General features: G+C 53.0%; 1 protein-coding gene across 8 annotated transcripts in view; it reads left to right on the top strand.

Annotated features, from left to right (window-relative positions):
• Positions 1 to 2,424: 2,424 nt before the first annotated feature.
• SETD1A (SET domain containing 1A, histone lysine methyltransferase) overlaps positions 2,425 to 19,709 on the top strand; it is a 36,895-nt gene continuing 19,610 nt past the window's right edge. For 5 of the 8 annotated variants that reach the window (XR_012903732.1, XM_075928709.1, XM_075928708.1 and 2 more), the window contains exons 1-4: positions 2,665 to 2,813; positions 5,357 to 5,487; positions 8,594 to 8,746; positions 19,132 to 19,230. Coding sequence is in view for 7 of the 8 variants with exons in the window: in XM_075928709.1 (XP_075784824.1) it covers positions 8,609 to 8,746; positions 19,132 to 19,230 (237 nt within the window). In the remaining variant the exon portion in view is untranslated. Of the gene's footprint in view, positions 2,446 to 2,664; positions 2,814 to 3,888; positions 3,911 to 4,235; positions 4,388 to 5,356; positions 5,488 to 8,593; positions 8,747 to 19,131; positions 19,231 to 19,709 lie in introns of those variants that run through there. The other 3 variants (XM_075928705.1, XM_075928706.1, XM_075928704.1) reach the window with 3 other exon arrangements.

Raw genomic sequence — 19,709 nt, 5'->3', positions numbered from 1 at the left:
ACGTCTAGACTGGCCAAAGCATCCGTGCCAATCTAGACACGCTTTTGCGGTAATACTTTTAACGGAAAAACTTTTCTGTTAAAAGTATTTCCACAAAATCATGCCAGTCTAGACACAGCCCTTCTGTCTGTGAAGTGAAATCAATAGATTCAACACTTGTGAAAGCTATCAAAAAATAGGTCACAGGATGCAAATTGGTCCCAGATGGCACTATATATACCCAAGGGCTGTGTCTACACTGGCATGAATTTCCGGAAATGCTTAAAACGGAATACTATTCTGTTTTAAGCATTTCCGGAAAAGGAGCGTCTACATTGGCAGGCTGCTTTTCCGGAAAAGCCCTTTTTCTGGAAAAGCGTCTGTGGCCAATGTAGACGCGCTTTTCCAGAAAAGAACCCCGAGCGTCATTTTCGCGATCGGGGCTTTTTTCCGGAAAAGACTACTGGGCTGTCTACACTGGCCCTTTTCCGGAACAGTGTTCCGGAATAAGGACTTATACCCGAGCGGGAGCAGAATAGTTTTTCTGGAATAGCGGCTGATTTTGTACAGTAGAGCGTCGTTGCTTTTCCGGAAATTCAAGGGCCAGTGTAGACAGCTCGCAGCTTATTCCGGAAAAGCGGCTGATTTTCCGGAATAAGTGGCCCAGTGTAGACACAGCCTTCAGGAGGTTGTAATTGGGCCTATGGAATGGCAGTAGCAGATTCGACATACACATCCCTCTCTTCTGTCAAGTAAATGAAAAAAAAACAGGCTTGATGAATTAGCATTTAATTTGGCTTTTCATGAGATTTTGGATATATCCCACCACATCTGGATGGTTTATTACTTCCCTAGATATATTTCCATTTATTGACATTTCCACAATGAAAGTGCAGAAGATGAGTCACTCGCTTTTTATTGCCTTCCTTATGAAAAAAGTCAGGTGATTATTTCGTAGATTCCACACAATTTGCACGTGGCCTTAAAAATTGGTGAAGTAATGATTGATTTTCTGCTCTCTGATGTTATTTAACTTAGATAATGATTTTTTTCTAACCTCTGACGAAAGTGCTTGCTGGGGATAAGACAGCAGTTTTTTCTTTATCCCCCATATCTACTTGGCTCTAGCATATTCGCCATAACACTTAAAATAAACTAATTACATTATGTTAATGAAAGGGCTGATTTCTCTCCTACTCGTGACTCTCTAAAGGGAGGAAGTTATTTTAATGTATTGTCATTTATTACACCTTATGGCAAAAGTGCGGTAGGTAAACCAATCTCCTAGGATTCCCCTTAGACACTGAAACTAGTTTTCGACAAAGCAGATTCAATGCAGTAAATGGGAATTACTTCCTTTAAGTAATATATACAGTCATGGGTTCATTTGTCTCCCACTGATTCTTCCGTTGCATTGTAGGTCGTTATTATATAATTGACTTTCTTCTAGTTCATGGTGAAAGTGCAAGGTATGAATAATTGACACCCTTTTCTCGTTCTCCAATAGCTATGGTATTACCTGGGATTTCGCAAGAGCAGATTCAATACTTGAACCTTTCCATCTACACAGATAATAGGCTAGTTTTTTTTGAGGACAGGGTCATTAGTCAGCTTACTGGCTATTTTATTTACCCACTCATAACGAAAGTGATGGGTGCACATATACACTATTACATTTAACCCTTAAGTCCTAGATAAAATTTCAGCAAAGTAGATATAATCTCTCAGCCATCTATTTCCGCACTATAAAACAACAGACTATAGAGTTGGTCTCACGATTCTTCTTGGCTTTGCTACAGTTGTGAAATACATTATTAAAATATATTGAAATGTAGCCCCACCCCTGGCGAAAGTGCCGGACTCGAATAAAAGTTTATTCCCTTTCTAGCAGCAAGCTACACATTCACCAAAGTAGATTCCATTCCTGCCTCTCTCATTCTCCGCTCCATAAAAGTCGTATGAGCCGGTGAGGGCAGCTCAGGAGTCACCTGTCTCCTGTTGGCTTTTCTATAGCGCTGTACTGAAGTATTGAGAGGGACTGGAATGCAATGCATGCCCGTGGCGAAAGTGCTGCAGGCGAATAACACTCCCTCCCTTAGCTGCCATTTCGCCAAATCCGATTCGTTCCTCGGACATCTAATCCCCCCCCCTCGTTACGATCCATCGCTGTCTTCCTTTCAGCGTCACGCAGTATTGCTGTTAATTATTTAAATGTATTTAAATGCATGCCGTCGCATGGCGAAAGTGCCGAGGTTGTGCCTTGCCCCTAGGAACTAGCTGCGAGTTCAGAAGAGCAGATTCGCTCCCGCCATCTCCAAGTGGGCCCTTCAAAAATAGCCGGGCGCGTGAGGATGAGTCACGCTCCCCCCAGTGGCTCTGCGCGCCGCGGCGAGGGGCGAGGGAAGCAGGTTTCCCCCGAGGCCAGTTTGTGGCGAAAGTGCGCGGCTGGCTCTCCCTGCGGCGCAGGTAGCTGGGGTTTGGGCTCGGCGGATTCGTCACACGACCCCCGCGCTTGGAGGGACGAGAGAGAAGAAATGGCTGCGCCGCGGGGGGAGGGCGCGGGGGGGAGGAGGGCGGCGGCGGCGCGGTCCCGCCTGCCGCGGAGGGAAATCGGTATTATCTCCCGCGTCGAAACTGCGGTCGCGAACGCACAGAGCCGGCGAAGGCGGGGGTGGAGCGGGCCAGCCGGCGGGAAGTCTCGCGCGAGCCGGCGGGACGTCGGCCGTTGGCCCCGCCCCCTCTCCCTGTCTGCGGCGGCGGCAGTAGCGGGCCCCCCCTGGTCGCCGAGCGAAGAGGCCGCGCGCGCGGGGGGGGGAGGGGCCGGGAGCAGGGAGGTGAGAGCGGCGGCGGCGCGCGCGGGGAAGGGGGCGCGAGGCGGAGGGGGCGGGGCCGCGGGTGAGGGGCAGCGGCGCGCGCGGGGACGGTTACGAGGGGGGCGGGGGAGGATGCTGGGGGGGCCCTGGGGGGTGGGGGGCTCAGATCTCTGGGGGGGGCCCTGGGGGTAGGGGGTGGGGGGCTGAGGTCCCTGGGGGGGGCCTGGGAGTAGGGGGGTGGGGGGCTGAGGTCTCTGGGGGGGCCCTGGGGGTGGGGGGTGGGGGGCTGAGGTCTCTGGGGGGGCCCTGGGGGTGGGGGGTGGGGGGCTGAGGTCTCTGGGGGGGCCCTGGGGGTAGGGGGTGGGGGGCTGAGGTCTCTGGGGGGGCCCTGGGAGTAGGGGGGGTGGGGGGCTCAGATCTCTGGGGGGGCCCTGGGGGTAGGGGGCTGAGGTCTCTGGGGGGGCCCTGGGAGTAGGGGGGTGGGGGGCTGAGGTCTCTGGGGGGGGCCTGGGGGTAGGGGGGGGCTCAGATCTCTGGGGGGGCCCTGGGGGTAGGGGGCTGAGGTCTCTGGGGGGGGGCCCTGGGAGTAGGGGGCTGAGGTCTCTGGGGGGGCCCTGGGAGTAGGGGGGTGGGGGGCTCAGATCTCTGGGGGGGGCCCTGGGGGCGGGGGGGTGGGGGGCTGAGGTCCCTGGGGGTAGGGAGGTGGGGGGCTGAGGTCTCTGGGGGGGCTCTAAGGGTGGTGGGCTGAGGTCTCGGGGGGGCCCTGGGAGTACGGAGGTGGGGGGCTGAGGTCTGGGGGGGGGCCCTGGGGGTAGGGGAGGTTCAGAAGAGGGGCTCTGCAGGTGGGGGGCTGAGGTCACGGGGGGCTCTGGGAGTGGGGAGACTGAGGTCTTGGTGGGGTTCTGGGCATGGAGGGGGCTCTGTGGGTGGGGGGGCTGAGGTCTCTGAGGGGGCTCTGGTTATGTGGGGGCTCAGCATAGGGGCTCTGGGAGTGAGCTCTGGGGGGCTGAGGTCTCGGGGGGCTCTGGTTATGGGGGGGCTCAGAAGAGGGGCTCTACGGGTGTGGGGCTGAGGTCTCTGAGAGGACTGGATATCTTCTAGAGAGCGCAGGCTCTGAGGTGGGAGCAGGGGAGTTGGGGGAAAGGCCCCCGGGGGGAGGTTCTGAGGGGAGGGTTTCAGAAGTGTGGGGAGGAGCTGAGGCCTTGAAGTGGGGTATAGGGACCTGAGGGGATGGGGAGTTGGGAGTCTGCGATGGGGAATGTGTAGGAGGTGAAGTGGGTGAGGGTCCAGAGAGGGGTCCTGAGTGGTGAAGATCTGAGGGAGCTGAGGAGAGTATTGGCAGGGGGTGGGGTGCTGAAGCCCACAATGGGGGTTGTTGGGAGAGGACCAGAGAGGTGTGTGGGGGACACTAAGATGGGAGAATTGGGATGGGGGGCATAAGATTTGGATGGAGGGCATCAAGGGGCCTGGGGTGCTGAGTTGGGGAAGGGCTTGCACCAGCAGAAGGAAGCTTTTCGGTGCTCAGGGTGGGACAGCGTCACCAAAGACATGGGATGTGGTGTCCTGTAGGGAGAGCTGCAGGCCCTAGTGAGGTGGTAGGTGTGGGGGGCTTGGAGTCACAGCTCCTGAGATCTGCCCTGGTTCTGGGAGGTGAATGGGGTGTGGTCCGTTAAACCTGGGGCTTGGGAGCCAGGACTTGTGGGTTCTTTTTCCGACTCTGCCACTGATCAGCTACATAGCTTTGCCTTTTTGCTGTTCTAGGCCTCCATTTCCTTGCATCTGAAGTGGGGATGATAATGGAGCTGGCTAGGTTAGATTTTTGGGTTAAAGGGGCCATAGGAGAGTGAACTGTCTCATCAAAGGGCCCCCCAGGTGGGTGGGGAAGGCAGCTCGAGGAGGTCTTTGGGGGGTTCTGAGGGGAGGGGTTCAGAAGTGTGGGGAGGAGCTATTATAAACATCCTTTGGCTGTACCAGGGCCCATATTGCTCTGCATTCCAGCTTCCAGTCTTAGATCATAACTCCCTTCTGTCAGGGAATGGCTGCTTTCCAAAATTCAGAGCAGCACCCGAGCTTTCTCTTGGAGGCTTGTTCTAGGGTTTCGTGCTGCAGCCCATCACCCTAGTATCTGCGCACCTCTGAACAGCTCCTTTGCTCTCTGCTACCTTGTCTTATTTCTGAACCTTCCCATCTCAATATTTGTCTTAGGAGGCTTAGAATAGGTCTCCGGTGCCAGATTGTGAAATAATTAGTAATTTGAGTTTACTTTGTCTTTTGAGTCCTTAATTTTTTAATTTATTTTTGCTGGTAGACAAGTTGGTTGGAAACTCTAATATCATACAGGAGCTAGGGATCCCTGTCTCCCATCCCTTCCTGCTCTAATCCACTATACCCCACTCCCCTTCCAGACCTGGGGATAGGACCCAACATGTTTGTCCTCTTACAGGGTAGGGTACCACCCTTTGTATGTTCTGGATGCATTCTGTGTAATACACACCATAACCCCCTCCCCTTTAACCCTTTATTCCTGTGACACTTAACCCCTATTTTCTTTGCTTGCTTCCCAGTTCTTTGAGGTCCCACTCTGCGTTATGGACTAAGCATCTGCTCTGTTGCGTCAAAAAGAAGCATACTGCATTTACAGATACACGTCGTCTTTTATCGCTGTCAAGAGTGCAAAACACATCATCCATCACAGGTACGATTTCATACCTGTCTCTTACTGATCTGATTTTGATTTTCTGGGATAGGTTGAGGCACGTTGGTGGGGTCCTGTGAGGTGGGGGGGGGGAATTTTTGTGCTTCCTGCTTGAGGGAATCAATGTGGCTGGGTGGTATAGCCCCTGCTGGAGGAATTGGAGGCTTATGGGTATGTGGCTCAGCTGGCTGGCGGAGGGAATCAGGATTGTGCATGTGTGGGTAGTGTTGCCTCCTGCTGGTAGGAGTCTGGGTTCTGTACCTGTGCTCTCCCTTTCAATGCCTGCTCTAGGAATAAATGGACACCTTTGTTCCTAAGGGGCAGGAGTGTGTGTTGCCCTCTTGGATCATGTCTAGCACTTCCTCTGTAGGGTGGTGCTCAAACAAGGCGCTCTCTGCGAAGGCAGCTTGCAGTGCCAGGTTGGCTTGGACATCTGCATTTATGTAGCAGTGCCTCATGGGATTGGATGAGACTATCTGTGTGGCACCCAGCATGATGGGGGACCTTGATCTTGATCAAGATGGAATCCATGAGGTCCCCAGCACAACCGTAGCTTCTCATCACTGTTCTGGCCTTGTCTGTGTAGGCTGAGAGCTCTCGGAGGCAGGGACCCTCTCTCCTTGTGTGCCTGCATGCTGCCTGGTGCAGTGGGGGTCCCTGATTTTCATTTGGGGCCGGGGTCTGTGCAGCAGCCAGCAGAGTGGCAGAGACACCCCCCATCCTGAATGGGGCCCTCCACATGCCACCTCAGTGTAAATGATTAAGCTTCTAGTAGTGAATCTCAGAGCTGCTACACCAGGTTGTATGGCTTGATGAAAGACATGTGGAATTTTCTGGTTGTATTGACGGCTCCTTGGAATGCTGGGAAATTCCGCTGGGGGACTCCAGCCTTTCAGGGGAAATCCTCAGTTGGTGGCTCTCACAGCTGTAGTGTTATATGTGCCGGGCATATTTAATATATGTAACGTGGGCAGGGGAGTGTCCTTAAGAACAGCAGAACTGCTTCAGAGCAAACTTCCTGAGAGGTAGAACATCAATCCTGTCCTAAGTGATGCAGTTACCCTGCTGCCGTCCCCCAGAGATGGCTGCAATTCAGCACCAGACAAGTGATTTGTATGTGATGTGGCTGTTGTTCAGTTGCTCTGTTCCAGAGGCAGCTGCATCTCGGTGTCAGTTGAACCATTCCTGCTGTACTGCCACCTCTGGGCTGAGTTTCTCAATGCTGGGCTAGAGATTTCCATGAGGCATTTGCTGTGTGGCTGTTCCCCAGATGCCCTGCCTCAGAGGTGGCTGCGTTTCAACAACAGGGGAGGCATCACTGTGCAGCTGTTTCCTGGTTACCTTTCCCCAGAGGCAGCTGCATCTCATTGCCATGCAGTGCCTGTTTAGGCAAACACTTTGTGGTGAAATGTAAGGCCCTAGGAGGAATGTTTATAACCCCCTCACCAGTTCTAAGTTGGGCAGTTGCTGTAATTGGATCTATTCAGAGGGGCCCCACTTTACAGTAGAGGGAAAGGATTGGACTCCCCTAGCTCCTGCAAGTGAACTGATGTCACCTGGGGCAGGCAAGGGAAGTTAGAGACTGTTTGGTATCCCATGCTAGCCTTGAAGCCAGAGACTAGGAGGAACCTAGCCTGAGGAGAGCTGGCCCATCTCTCTCATCCTCTTCTGGGGCAGGATTATCCCCGACTGACTGTTCCCACAGCAGAGATGGACCCACTTAACCCAGGGTGGGGTTGTCCCCCAGAGATTATTGCCCACAGCTCTTATTTTTTGGTCTCCAAAGGGAAAAGGCTCCTGCCCTTTGCTGTGAGAGATGAGAACATCGGGTATTGGACTTCTCTCTCGTGGGAGTTTCCTTGATGCCTCTAGTTCTCTCTTCCCACCCTAAAGAATTTCTTCCCATCCTTGGCTTTGATGCTTTTGTGCTTGAACACTGATTGACAGTAGCCCCCTGCTTAGCTCTGGGTCACCATGTTCTTGGTCTGTAAGGAATTTCCCCCAGGACTGACCATCAGGGACCCTGGATATGTGGGGTGCCTCCGTCTGCAGCTAGACATGTGGATCACCTCATGAGATCATCCACACACGAGTCACTGAATCAATTCCCTATCTCCCCATCCCAGATCAGACCTCACTAACCAGGTATTCTGCCCCCGTCTGGCTTTCCCAGCTCATACCCATGGGCCTACCTGCCCTAGCATTGTTGCCCCTCAGTCTCCTCTGTTCTCACAACAACAGTCTAGAATCTGCTCAGACCTAATTTGTGAGCCTGATTCAAACCGGGCTCAGTCCCATGAGGATTGAGTTGTTTTTCTGCCTAAGCTGACCCTTCCTGCTGAACCGGCAAGCCCCACTCCTGCCATTGGGACTCCTTGGCACACTGACTGTAGCATACACAGTGAAGCGAAGTTGCAGGTGGCCAGCAGGAACGCTGTGGGCAGGAGAGCTAGCCTAAGCTTAGCCCTACAGGGGCCAGTAGTTTTCCCACCTGATCCCGGCCCAACACTTGCAGTTGGGTAGCAGAGATCTAGTTGAGCCTCCTCTAATCAATGGGGTCAGCACAGGAGGAACTGGGTGAAACTGCTTGGCCCATGCTATACGAGAAGTTAGACTAGGGTTTCCCAGCCTATGGGTCGGGACCCAAATATGAGTCGCCATTACATTTCAAAAGGGTCGCCAAGTGTCTCCCCACATGGCTCTGCCCTCCCTCTTCCCCCCTTTTTGAATTGCCTTGGGTCACCAAGTCTTCCTGAATTGTCAAAATGGGTCCCCAGCTGGCAAAAGTTGGGAACTGCTGATGGGCTTTTCTGACTTGGGGCTCTCTGAATTCTCCCAGGCTCCCCCAGTAACCCTGATGAATCTTGTGTCTCTGGCCTACTTTGTCTCCAGCTTGTTGGGATCAAGGGGTCTTTCGGTGGGGTGGAGGGGCGCAGGGGCTGGAGGGAAGGCTAGAGAGGTGCTTCCTCTCTGAACTTGGAGCCTGCTGGGATAGAGGGAGATGCGAGCAACGTAGCAGTCCCAGAGGCAACCAGTAGAGGATACCGTGTGAGTGTTTGTAATATGTGGCTGCCAGTAATTTTTCTTCTCTCTGTCTTCCTCTCAGTTTAAATGAGTCATAATGGATCAGGAAAGTGGGGGTGACACACAGAAAGCCCCCAACTTCCAGTGGAGAAGCTACAAGCTCGTCATTGACCCAGCGCTGCGGCGGGCCCCGCAGAAAATCTACCGCTATGATGGAGTCCACTTCAGCGCCCCTGTGAGTCCAGGCATGGGTGGCAGTGGGGCTTCACTGCCTGTTTTTTTTTTGTGAGGGAGGAGGAGGGGGGGAGTTGGTGGCTTACCAAGAAAGAAAGGGTAGCCACCTTCCTTCCCTTTCTGCCTGGGGCAGTATGCGAGAGTAACCTGCTACATAGGCACGCCCTGGTCAGCTCTTGCTCATCTTGGACTGTGGGTTAGTACAGGAGAGTGTGGGAGGCTGAGAGCTAGAGTTCTGTCCCCAGCTCTGGGAGAGAAGTGGAGTCTATTGGGTTGGGAATGGTGGGCCTGGGACCCAGAACTCCTGGTTGTATCCCCAGCCCTGGGAGGGGCGTGGGGTCTAGAGCATTAGAGCAAGTGGGGATTTGGAGCCAGGACTCGGGGGTTCTATTCCCCTGCTTCTGTGTTGTTGAGTAACTTAGGGCACATCTCCCCATGCTCTGTGCCTCAGTTTCTTCAAGTGTGAGATGGAGGTAAAACCCCTTGGGCGGGTTTGTGAGGGTCACTGATTGTTCTGGATAAAGCAGCCGGGGTCGCCGGTGAAAAGGGCTGCTGAATCGCACAGCATTATCACTTGCTAGCGCAGCACTGTGGCAAAGCTGTAAACTGCAGGGCGCTGGGTGGTTCTCTGCCTGTCAAATCCTATCGCCCCACTTCCGCATCTCGCACACGGGTGTGTTTCTGATGGACCTTGCTGCCCTGCCCCAGGGACACCCGCTAAATCCGATAAGGCTCTGAGGGTGGGTCTGGAGTTGTAAAAACCTCAGCAGAAGTGTTCCCATGACGTCCGTTAAATTCCATGTGGTAACCCCTGACCTGCTCTGGTTTCTCCTTCAGTTTGTCATTCTCCGACTCTCAGCGCTCCCTAAAGTCTACTGCATTTTGCTTATAAGCCAAGCACACTCAAACCCAGTCCTGCCCTGCCTCTGAGGCTCTGTCTTCATTCGCCAGTCAGCTGGCTCCCAGGCCTCTTCTCTCTCCCATTAGCAGTGAATGCTGTGCCCTCTTGCTAGGGGGCACCCCCACCAGCCCTGGGGCCCTGAACAACTGGGCTATCTGCTCACCTATCCAGACTATCCCGTTTCCCAGGCCACCTCCTGTGCATCCAGCCCTCTGCTCTTTAGGAAGTGTTGCCCCGGCTCTCCTCTTCCCGGCCTCCTACTCTGGTTTGCATGCCCTTTCTGAGCTGCAGGCCATGGGGGATTTCCCTGTGGGCCTGCTCCTCGTCACCAGCCCTTTGGGACATGGAGGGACACACACAACCCTTGGTGTGTGGTCCAAGAGGTATAGGGGGCACAGAGCCTTTCTGTCTGTGGGGATGGGAGAGGCAGCTGTGGTAGGGGAAAGTGGGACCCAGAACCCCTGGCATAGGCAAAATATGGGGACAGGTGATGCAAAGAACCCCTTGTATGTGGGGGACATCCCTAGCCCCTCGTATCAGAGGATGGGGGAGGGGGGTTCAGGGAGTCCCTGAAAGATGGGGAATGAGAAGGGGCTACCCAGGCATCTTGTTGGGGCGGGATGTAGGGATGCCAGGAGCCCCTGAGGTGGGCATTGAGCTTGGCTCCCTGAAGCTGCAAAGTGTGTGATGCTCTAGTTCAAAGCTACTCAACTTTGGAAGCCCAGGGGGCCACACGGATACTCACAGCACATGCCGAGGGCTGCAACTTTAGTGTGGTTGCATGTACAGGCAAATAAATACAAATAGCGTCTTTCACACTGATGGGCCTGAATACAAAGATTAAGGCAAGACTACACAACACGCTGGCCCCATTTAGATCAGTTCTGCTGGTATTAATACAATGCAATATTTCCCCCTTTCCACTCATATGACAGCGCTTTTAATGAGCAATGACAGTCCGGGAATTTTAACTACTAAAACACATCTCAACAGAAGACCATTCTATTGACTCGCCATTATGGAACGTGTTCCCAGTGGAGGCCATGTTCAAAGGATCCCACCTGTGGGCCGTGTGTTGAGCCCCGTGTAAACCCAAACTGCACCGCAGGCTGCAAACAAACGGGCCGCGGGCCGCATGCAGCCCACAGGCTGCGTGTTGAGGAGCCCTGCTTTAGTTATTTGTGTCACTGTCACCGTCACCTCTAGGAGCCCAGCCATAGGCCTGGTGGCCATTGTGCTGGCACTGTATGTTCTGTAGTAGATGTATTACAGTGGTGCCACCCTGTGCAGTCCTGGCCCAAGACCACCCTCCTGCTAGGCGTAGCTCAGACACAGCTCTCTCTGCCCCTTACATCTGACACGCTCCGTGTACAACAGGTCGCTCCAGACAGACGGCAGCTGAAGAAAACGTTGGCTCAATAAGCGTTTTGTCTGGCACTAGCTCTAATCATTCCCCTTCCCCCAGCACTAGGTGCTGCACTGTCCTCTCGCTCACTTTGCAGGCAAACCTGCCTCAGACTATCCAACCTAACACCCTTTCTGGTTTGGCATGGCACTGGACCTCTCTTGGTTTCTCTCCTGGTCTCCAGCTGATACACTCAGCCAGATGCCTTCCAGGTTGTGATGGGCTAGTCCTCTGGCTAGGCCGCGGTTACCCAAAGTCCATAATAAACTCTTCCATCCCACCTGGGCTTCTTAGAGTCCCAAGGACGTCCGATGCCTCTGCCTTGTGTGAGCTCATGCCACCCTATGTCCATCACTGGCAGGCATCTCACCAGGCCTGCCTTTCTGCAGGCAGGCTCCGAGAGGCGCAGATGCCCTGTGTTCCTGTCCCAACTGCTCTGTCATGGCAACAGAATGTGAATCTCTTACTGCTGGGCTGGCTTGTGTAGACTGGATTTGGGCTTAACTTTTGCCTCCCTTTGATAACCCCAGGGCTGTCAGATGTCATAGCCAGGTGACTAAAGGCTGTGTTCCTGCAAATACTCACGGGTGTCCCTTGCAGTATCCACCTCCCACAGGCTGGATTTGCTGTAGGGCACCATGAACAAAAACTGGGATTGCTGGTGCCAAAGCTGGAGGCTATGGGCCTATCACAGAGGGACTTCGTGAATCTGTGGGGTTTGGCCCAGTAAAAGGGGCACTCCCAAGGTACTGGCCCCAGGCTGGGGCATAGACTATGTGGATCTGTGATGTACAGAGCAGATATAAACCCTGGTGTATCAGGCAGATGCCAATTTCTGCTTGCCTTGGATGAGGAAGAAACACAGCCCCTTGGCCAGGGGTTCCTAACCTGGGGTACGCGTACCCCCAGGGGGTATGAGAAGCTTGTCAAGGGGGTACGAGAAGGTTTACTAAAAGCCAAGGGGGCACGGGGACCCAAAAAGGTTGGGAACCCCTGCCCTAGGCTCTCATGATAGGGTAACAAGTCTTGTGGCTAAAGAAGCGGTGGATGTGGTATACCTAGACTTAAGTAAGGCATTTGATAGTCTTGCATGATGTTCTTATCAATAAACTGGGCAAATACAACCTAGATGGGGCTACTCTAAGGAGGATGCATAACTGTCTGGATAACCATTCTCAGAGAGTAATTATTAATGGTTCACTGTCATGTTGGAAGGGCATCATAAGTGGGGTTCTGCAGGGATCTGTTTTGGGTCCAGTTCTGTTCAATATCTTCAGTAATTTAAATGATGGCATAGAGGGTACGCTTATTAAGTTTGCAGATACCACCAAGCTGGGAGGGGTTGCAAGTGCTCTGGGGGACAGGGTCATAATTCAAAATGATCTGAACAAACTGGAGAAATGGTCAGCGGTCAATAGGATGAAGTTTAATAAGAACAAATGCAAAGTGCTCCGCTTAGGAAGGAACAATCTGTTTCACACACACAAAATGGGAAGTGACTGTCTAGGAAGGAGTCCTGCAGAAAGGGATCTAGGGATCATAAGTCAGCAGTGTTGCAAAAAAACCAAAACGTGATTCTGGGATGCATTAACAGGAGTGTTGTGAGCCAGACACAAGAAGTCATTCTTCCGCTCTACTCTGTGCTGATTAGGCCTCAGGTGAAGTATTGTGTCCAGTTCTGGGCATTGCATTTCAAGAAAGATGTGGAGAAATTGGAGAAGGTCCAGAGAAGAGCAACAAAAATGATGAAAGGTCTAGAGAACATGAGCTGTGAGGGAGGACTGAAGGAACTGGGCTTGTTTAGTTTGGAAAAGAGAAGACAGAGGGAATATGATAGCTGTTTTTAAGTATTTAAAGAAGTGTTACAAGGAAGGGAGGGGGAAATTGTTCTCCTGGCCTCTATGGTAGGACAAGCAATGGGCTTAAACTGCAGCAAGGGTGGTTTAAGTTGTACATTAGGAAAAGGTTCCTAACTGTCAGGGTGATGAAGCACTGGAATAATTTGCCTTGGGGAGTTGTAGAATCTCCATCCCTGGAGATATTTAAGAGCAGGTTAGACACACACCTGTCAGGGATGATCTAGAGCAGTGTTTCTCAACCAGTGGTACAGGTGCCCTTGGAAGTACTTGAGAGACGTCTGGGTGGTACACCGAGAAAACTGAATTTTTGTTTTAAGTTCTACAGCGCTTCATTGTTTTTGTACTTTTTACACTCAAACATTTCATTGCCCGCCAGCCCATGATTAAGTTGTTTAAACAAATGTTTCAATGGTAGAAAAAAAAATTGTCTGAGAACTGTAGGTACTGGGGGTACTTTACTTTATATAAAAAAAGGTTGAGAAACACCAATCTAGGTGGTGCTTGGTCCTGCCTTGAGGGCAGGGGACTGGACTTGATGATCTCTCGAGGTCCCTCCTCGTTCTAGGATTCTGAGTCATCTGGGTCAATGAGGTGTCCTCTGGCCTTGACAAATGCGGTCTTGCCTCGCTCATACCCCTTCAGAATGCTGCTGCAAGGAGAGTTCTCCAAGCCCACCGCTTTGCCTGTCATCCCTCTCTGTGCACCACCGCCCCCACCCCGGCAGGGTCCCTCGCCTCGGATATAAGCTACTTGCCTTTCCTTCGCTGGCTGCTCCTCACCCAATCTCTCCTGGTTCATTTGCTTTTGAGACGTCTGCTCCTGCTGCTGGTTGGCCAAAAGTCCCAGCTGCCACTAGGGATGTCAAGGTTTAACTGGCTAACGGTTTAACCAATAAGCTGATGCTCAGTTAAACTCAGTTGGCTCCAGGGAGGTGGCTTCACTGCAGCAGGCTAGCAAAGCCTGCTCCCCAGGACCTGGGCAGGTTGGTAGCCCCACTTCCCGGGAAGGCTTTGGTGTGGGCTGTGCAGTATAAAACTAAGCTTCATACTGTGAAGCCTGCAGTGCGAACCAGTGGCGGCCCATCAATTCAGGCAAACTAGGCGGTCGCCTAGGGCACCAAGATAAACAGCCGCTGAGGGCTTTGGAGGCGGGGGCGCCGATCGCGCATTTCACCTGGGGCGCCAGTTGCCGGCAGCTCATCTAGGGCCACTCCTGCGTGTAACCTCTGAGATTTGTAGTGGCTGCACAGTTACTGTATTAAATGCTTTTTAACATCCCTAGCCATCACTGCTCACTTATGGTTTTAAACAAGCACTTTTGTGCTTTCTCCCATGCGGCCCATAAACAGTGGCAAAGCTGCCCGGTTGTCCCTTAAAATCCCTCCTCAAACCCTCCTCTGTCGTGATGCTGCCAAAAAGGCGCATCGCCAAGCATGCTCGCCATCCTGACTCGGTCCCCCCACCTTTCTGTCTGTCTTCACCTGTTGTCTCTTGTCTCTCTCTCAAATCAGAAGCTCTCTGTGTTTGTACAGGGCCCTACCACAACATAGACTTGTGGGCACGTTACACCGTAAATGCATTTCACAGGGCTTTTGATCCATATTTGTATAAATGCTAAAAGGGTTACAGGCACTAGGGTTGTAATAGTGAAGTTGCTTAACTGATCAGCAAAACCTTATAGGTTAATGCAATAGACTACATGCATTCTCCCCCCTCCCTCCCCCCCACCAGTAAGTTTTTAGGAGGCTGGCCAGCAGCCCAGCTAGGCCCTGGCTTGGGCCGGGTCTGGGACCTACCACCACTGCAGCTCTGCATTTAAAGTGTATTAGGAGCCAGGCGGGCAGGCAGCTCAGCTCGCTTCTGGCTCAGCCTGGGTCCTGGAGCTCAGCCCCCTTCCCCCCGGACAGGGGCAGCAGTGCAGGGCTCCAGTCAGTCTGCGAAGGGAGCTTTTTTTTTAAACTGGCTTCCCTTGTGGACTAGCTCCCACCTGGAACCTCACGCTGGTGCATCTGATAGAGGCAGCAACGTGGAGTAGCAGGGGCTCCTTGGGAGTGGGGCCGGAGCGCACTGGCTGCCAACCCCAGCCCTGGGGACTACAGAATAGTCGAGTAACTGATAAGAATTCACGAGGTTAATCGACTATTCAGTTAACCGATATTTAACATCCCTAGCAGGCACAAGTGGCGTGACTTAAAACCCCATCACACAGATCTCTGTGCAGCAGCAGAATTGAGGGGAACTCACCACCAGTCTCCCAGATCCTTTCCCCTGAAGTATTTGATGTTGGTTCTGTGGGAGACGGGATCCCAGCTTAGATGGATCTCATGCAGAGAGATGGCGGGAGCAGGATGCTGAGCCAGACAGGCCTGGGGGTCTGCCCCAGGGTGGCAGGGAGGGGGCAGGATACCAGGGTAGATGGGCCTGTCGGACTGATCCAGTCTGTCTGCTCCAATATGCCCGTCCCCCCACGGTTGACACTCTGCATTCTTGTGCAATTTATGCTTTAGGCTTTTTTTGCGATGGCAGCCCTTTATCTCAGAGTGGCTACCCATGTCTAGACAGATGAGACTTTGCTACAGGTTTCAAACCAAATGTTTAGTTAGAAACATAATTGCCACCACAGAACAGACCCATGGGCCCATCTAGCCTGGTATCCTGCCCTCTCCATACCCCCCTGGATTAGGCCCATGGCCATATAGTCTAATATCACACTTCCCCTCATTCACCCAGGATCAGACCCATGGGCTGGTCTAGCTTAGTGTCCCACCCCCTCCCTGCTGCCCTGAGTCCAACCGCTGGGCCCATCTAGATTGCCTGTCCCCACTCTTGTGCCCCAGATCAAAGCTGTGAGCCCATCTAGGCTGATGCCCTGCTACCCCCAATCAAACAGATTATCCCTTCTCCAGCAGTAGCCAACACCTGCTTCTGCAGAGGGGGCGGACAGTTCTGGAGTAACCGGCCCTCTTGACACATTTCTTCCTAGCCCCCATCAGAGCATAGTCCTGGGCTTCTTAGAATTTTGCTAAACTCGGCCTCAAAGCAGGGAGTTCCACAGGCTTACTGTGCATTGCCTCAGGGTCTGCCTAAAGAAACACTGTGTATACAGCACCCTTAGCCAAATCGCCCCGCTGCACGTATAATGGAAAGGGGGTATGATTATATGTACAATTGTGGGATAGCGGCAGATTGCATGATGTATAATCTGAGCAATCAGAGAGCCTGTATGTAGATAACACACAATTGGGGACAGAGTCTGTTTGCATTATATAGCATATTGGGGTAGTGGACAGATTTTTTTTTATACATGTGGTACAGGCCGTCCTCACTATAAGCCCAAGATATGTACTAAAAAACTTGGACTTATAGCAAAACAACTTACAGCGGGGAATTTTTTTCCTGCAGCTGACTTCCATTTGCACAGGTTGGGTTGGGTTTTTTTTTTTTTTTTTGTGACTTAAGAGCGGGGAATGCGAGGACTTAGAATGCATCAGTTCCTACAAATGTCAATAACTTTAGAGCGGAATGGATGTATACTGGGGCGACTTATAGCAGGGCGCCCTGTATCTGCTGGCTGAGATCCCTTATGTAAATAAAAGTACCTCCCCTATAGATTACAGGAAACCCTGGCCATTCACAATAGACGCCGCATTCTAGCATCCACTGTGAATGGCGAAATGCATGAATACCGGGAGCTGCAGGGAACTCGCCATGGCTTCTGGCAGCTGTGGTGAGTTCCCCGTGGTTCACAGCCCCCTCCCCAAAGGCCAGGCCAGGATACCTGCAAATACAGGGACCCACCAATCGCAATTCCAGCAATCCTGAGGGCCTCCTGTAGGGCAATCAGGGCCCTTCCCAGCTTTCCTTTGATGGCTTTGTCTGGTCTGTTTTGCCCCACCCGCCTTTCTTGATGGTCCCTTTCCCCTGCCCGTTTTTCTGTCAGGGTCTTTCCCACAGCAACAGGGAGGGGGAGAAGCCCATTTATAAGGTATGCATTTTTAACAATGACAGTCATTAGCCATCGAAACAATTCCACAGGGCTCCCGGTGGGCTCCCCTCATTGACCACTTTGAAATCAAGGGTGGATGCTTTTCTGCAAGCGCTGCGCTAGGAATTGTGTTGGAGAAGGTCTCTGACCAGTGTTACCAAGAGCTCAGACTAGATAGTCACAGCGGCCCCGTCTAGAACCCGCGTAACCTGGCAAACTGATCCCGAGTCCCTGCTTGAAACTGGCCAGGTCTCAGGTTGCTCCCGACAGCCAGTTGGAGCAACAATAAGCGTAGCAACCGCAGATAAACCCCTTGATTAACCTGACCCACCACCTTCCCCAGAGCTCTTAATAAGAGAACGAGCCTGGGTGCTGGGAAGAGACCCCAACTGCTCTAGATTAGGGCTCTGGTTTTTGTCTTCAAAACAAGCCTTAGCCCCTAGAGATGCGCAGGGTGCTCATTGGAAACATAATCACCCTTCTGCTGCGTATGAGGAGTACGATCTGCTATGTAATTGTATGACCAGCTGCCCGTCTATGGGTCCAAGAACTCCTCCTACACGGTAAGAGTGAGGCTCACCAAATTTGGTAGGCAGCTTTCGCCTCTTCTAACGTAAAGCCAGGTCGGGGTTTCATTGTGCCAGCACAAAGGGATGTGCGTGGAATGGGATGGTTTTGCATCAGACAAAAAGAGAGGGGTGTGATAGCGGGGACAGTTATACTCACAAATGATTACAGGCAGGTGGCAAGCGCCTCAGCCTCAGGAGGTAGTCGCGGGCCAGCAGCAAGGTCCCCACTGGCCCGGGTCAGCTCCAGGGAGCAGTGCCCACTGTGCAGTGGGGCCCCTGCCACTCTAGGCTAGCCCTGGGGAGCAGCTACACAGCATGTCGCATGCCCCCCACAGCTCTGGGCCAGCCCTGGGGAGCAGCCAGTAGGCAGGGCACGCAGCCTCTGCCGCCCCAGGCAGAAGCTGGCCAGTGGCCTTCATGGCACCCTGCTACACCAGGTCAGCCCTGGGGAAAAGCTGGCAGGGGGGAGCAGCCAGTGAACGGGCTGCATGACCCCCCTACTCCCTCGGCTGCCCTGGGCAGAAGCCAACGAGCGGCCCATGTCGCTTCCCCTGCCCCCTTGTCCCAGGCTGGGTTGCCTGGGCCTACTAGCCTGGGTTGGCCCTGGGCCTGGGCAAAGCTGGGTAAGTCTTCTAGTATGGGAGTAAAACCAGGCCCCCTTGTTAAAAGGGATGCAGAGAAAATCAGAAGTCCATTTCGCAATGTTTTGTTTCTATGTGTACAGCTACGATGGTCACAATGTATTGAAAGCAGCTCTCTCCATTTTTCTCAATTTAGATTTTTCTCGAGGACAAGTAAAGTTATGGGGCGGGATAAGCAATCATTTAATGACAGCAGATGGTGAGATTCCGAAAGTCCAAGCTTTATAACCCTTCAGGCGCAGATTGTCAGCAGCACATGTGCAAAGAGCTCTCAGGCCTCATTTTTCTTGCCTTGCCTAGATGTTAAATTTGGATTAGTATCAAAGGAAACGCGTTTTGTCGGTTTGTGTGCGTACAGTGTGTGCTCACATTGCGGATAAAAACCCAATCGCCACAAGCCTTGGTGTAAGAACCTCCGGTGGGAACAGACGTTGGCTAATGGGCCCGAAGTCTAACACAATCCACGTTCTGGGAGTTGAAGCTAGACCCAGACTGGAAAGAAGGTATTAAGTGAGGGGATTTCACCGTTGGAATCACTTACCAAGGGCTGTTGTAGAGTCTCCATCCCTGGCATTTTAAAAGGAAAATTGGGTGTTTTGATAGTATGACCTAGTGGGTAGAGCACTGGGCTGGGATTCAGGATACCTGAGTGTTGGGCCTGGCTGTGCCACTAGTCACGGTCTCCCACTGTGCTTTTGTTTTTTCTTCTGTAGTGGGGCTGCTGAGCCTGCCTTGCTTTGTACCACGCTCTGAGGTTGGGGAGAGAGTGGCATTTAAGAGCTGGGGTAATTATTGTACGCTCTTGTTCAAACAGGAATGCTGTTTTATGTCCTTGGCAAGCCAGAGAATGGGAACAGAACCCTGGAGCCCTGGCTCCCAGCCCCCTGCTCTAACCACTAGTCCCCCCCTGCTCCCAGGGCTAGGGATAGAGCTCAGGCGTCCTCGCGCACACCTCTTTCTGGGCCAGCCACCCGCTGAGGTCCTTTGAAAGGCAGCCTCCTGCTAACGTGTCTTCCTTGTCCCCCAGGATTCAGGGTATCCCCCTGTGGGTGACGTGCGAGACCCCAGGCCACGCAGGATCTGGTCCAAGCACAGAGACCTGTCGCTTCCTGTTCCCAAGTTCAAGGTAAGCAGGGCTGCGTCTGCCTGGTCTCAGCTCTCCCTGGAGCCGCCCAGCGTCCCCTCTGCTGCTGCCCGAGCCAACCCCAGGGCTGTTGCCGCAGCAGCTCCCAATGAGCTGCTAATCCTTCAGCTGGGGAGTTCCCATCTGAATGTGTGCTGGGAGCCAGCCAATGTCTGGGCCTTTCGGCCACTGGGGCTGCCGTACACCAAAGGGGGGGGATGGCACTCTCCTCATCTTGGGGCAAGGCCCCAGTCCCATTCCCTGTCCCGTGATCCGGCCAGTCCCCAACGCTGGGACCACATGGGAGCCAGTACCCCCTACCGGGGAAAGGCCCCGTGTCCTGTTCCTGCTTCCCTAAACCAGCTGGTCTCCGGTTCTGAGTTCTGATGGGAACCAGGCCCTCTAGAGGGGAAAGGCCTGGTGATCTGTCCTCCTCCCGCCACCCTAGTGCTGGATCACAGCTGATGCTCCCTAGAGAAGAA

The sequence above is a fragment of the Pelodiscus sinensis genome, chromosome 4 (genome assembly GCF_049634645.1).
Source record: "Pelodiscus sinensis isolate JC-2024 chromosome 4, ASM4963464v1, whole genome shotgun sequence".
NCBI classification, from domain to species: Eukaryota; Metazoa; Chordata; order Testudines; family Trionychidae; genus Pelodiscus; species Pelodiscus sinensis.
Note: the sequence above shows the minus strand (reverse complement) of the source record. Positions and strands in the feature narration are given on the sequence as shown.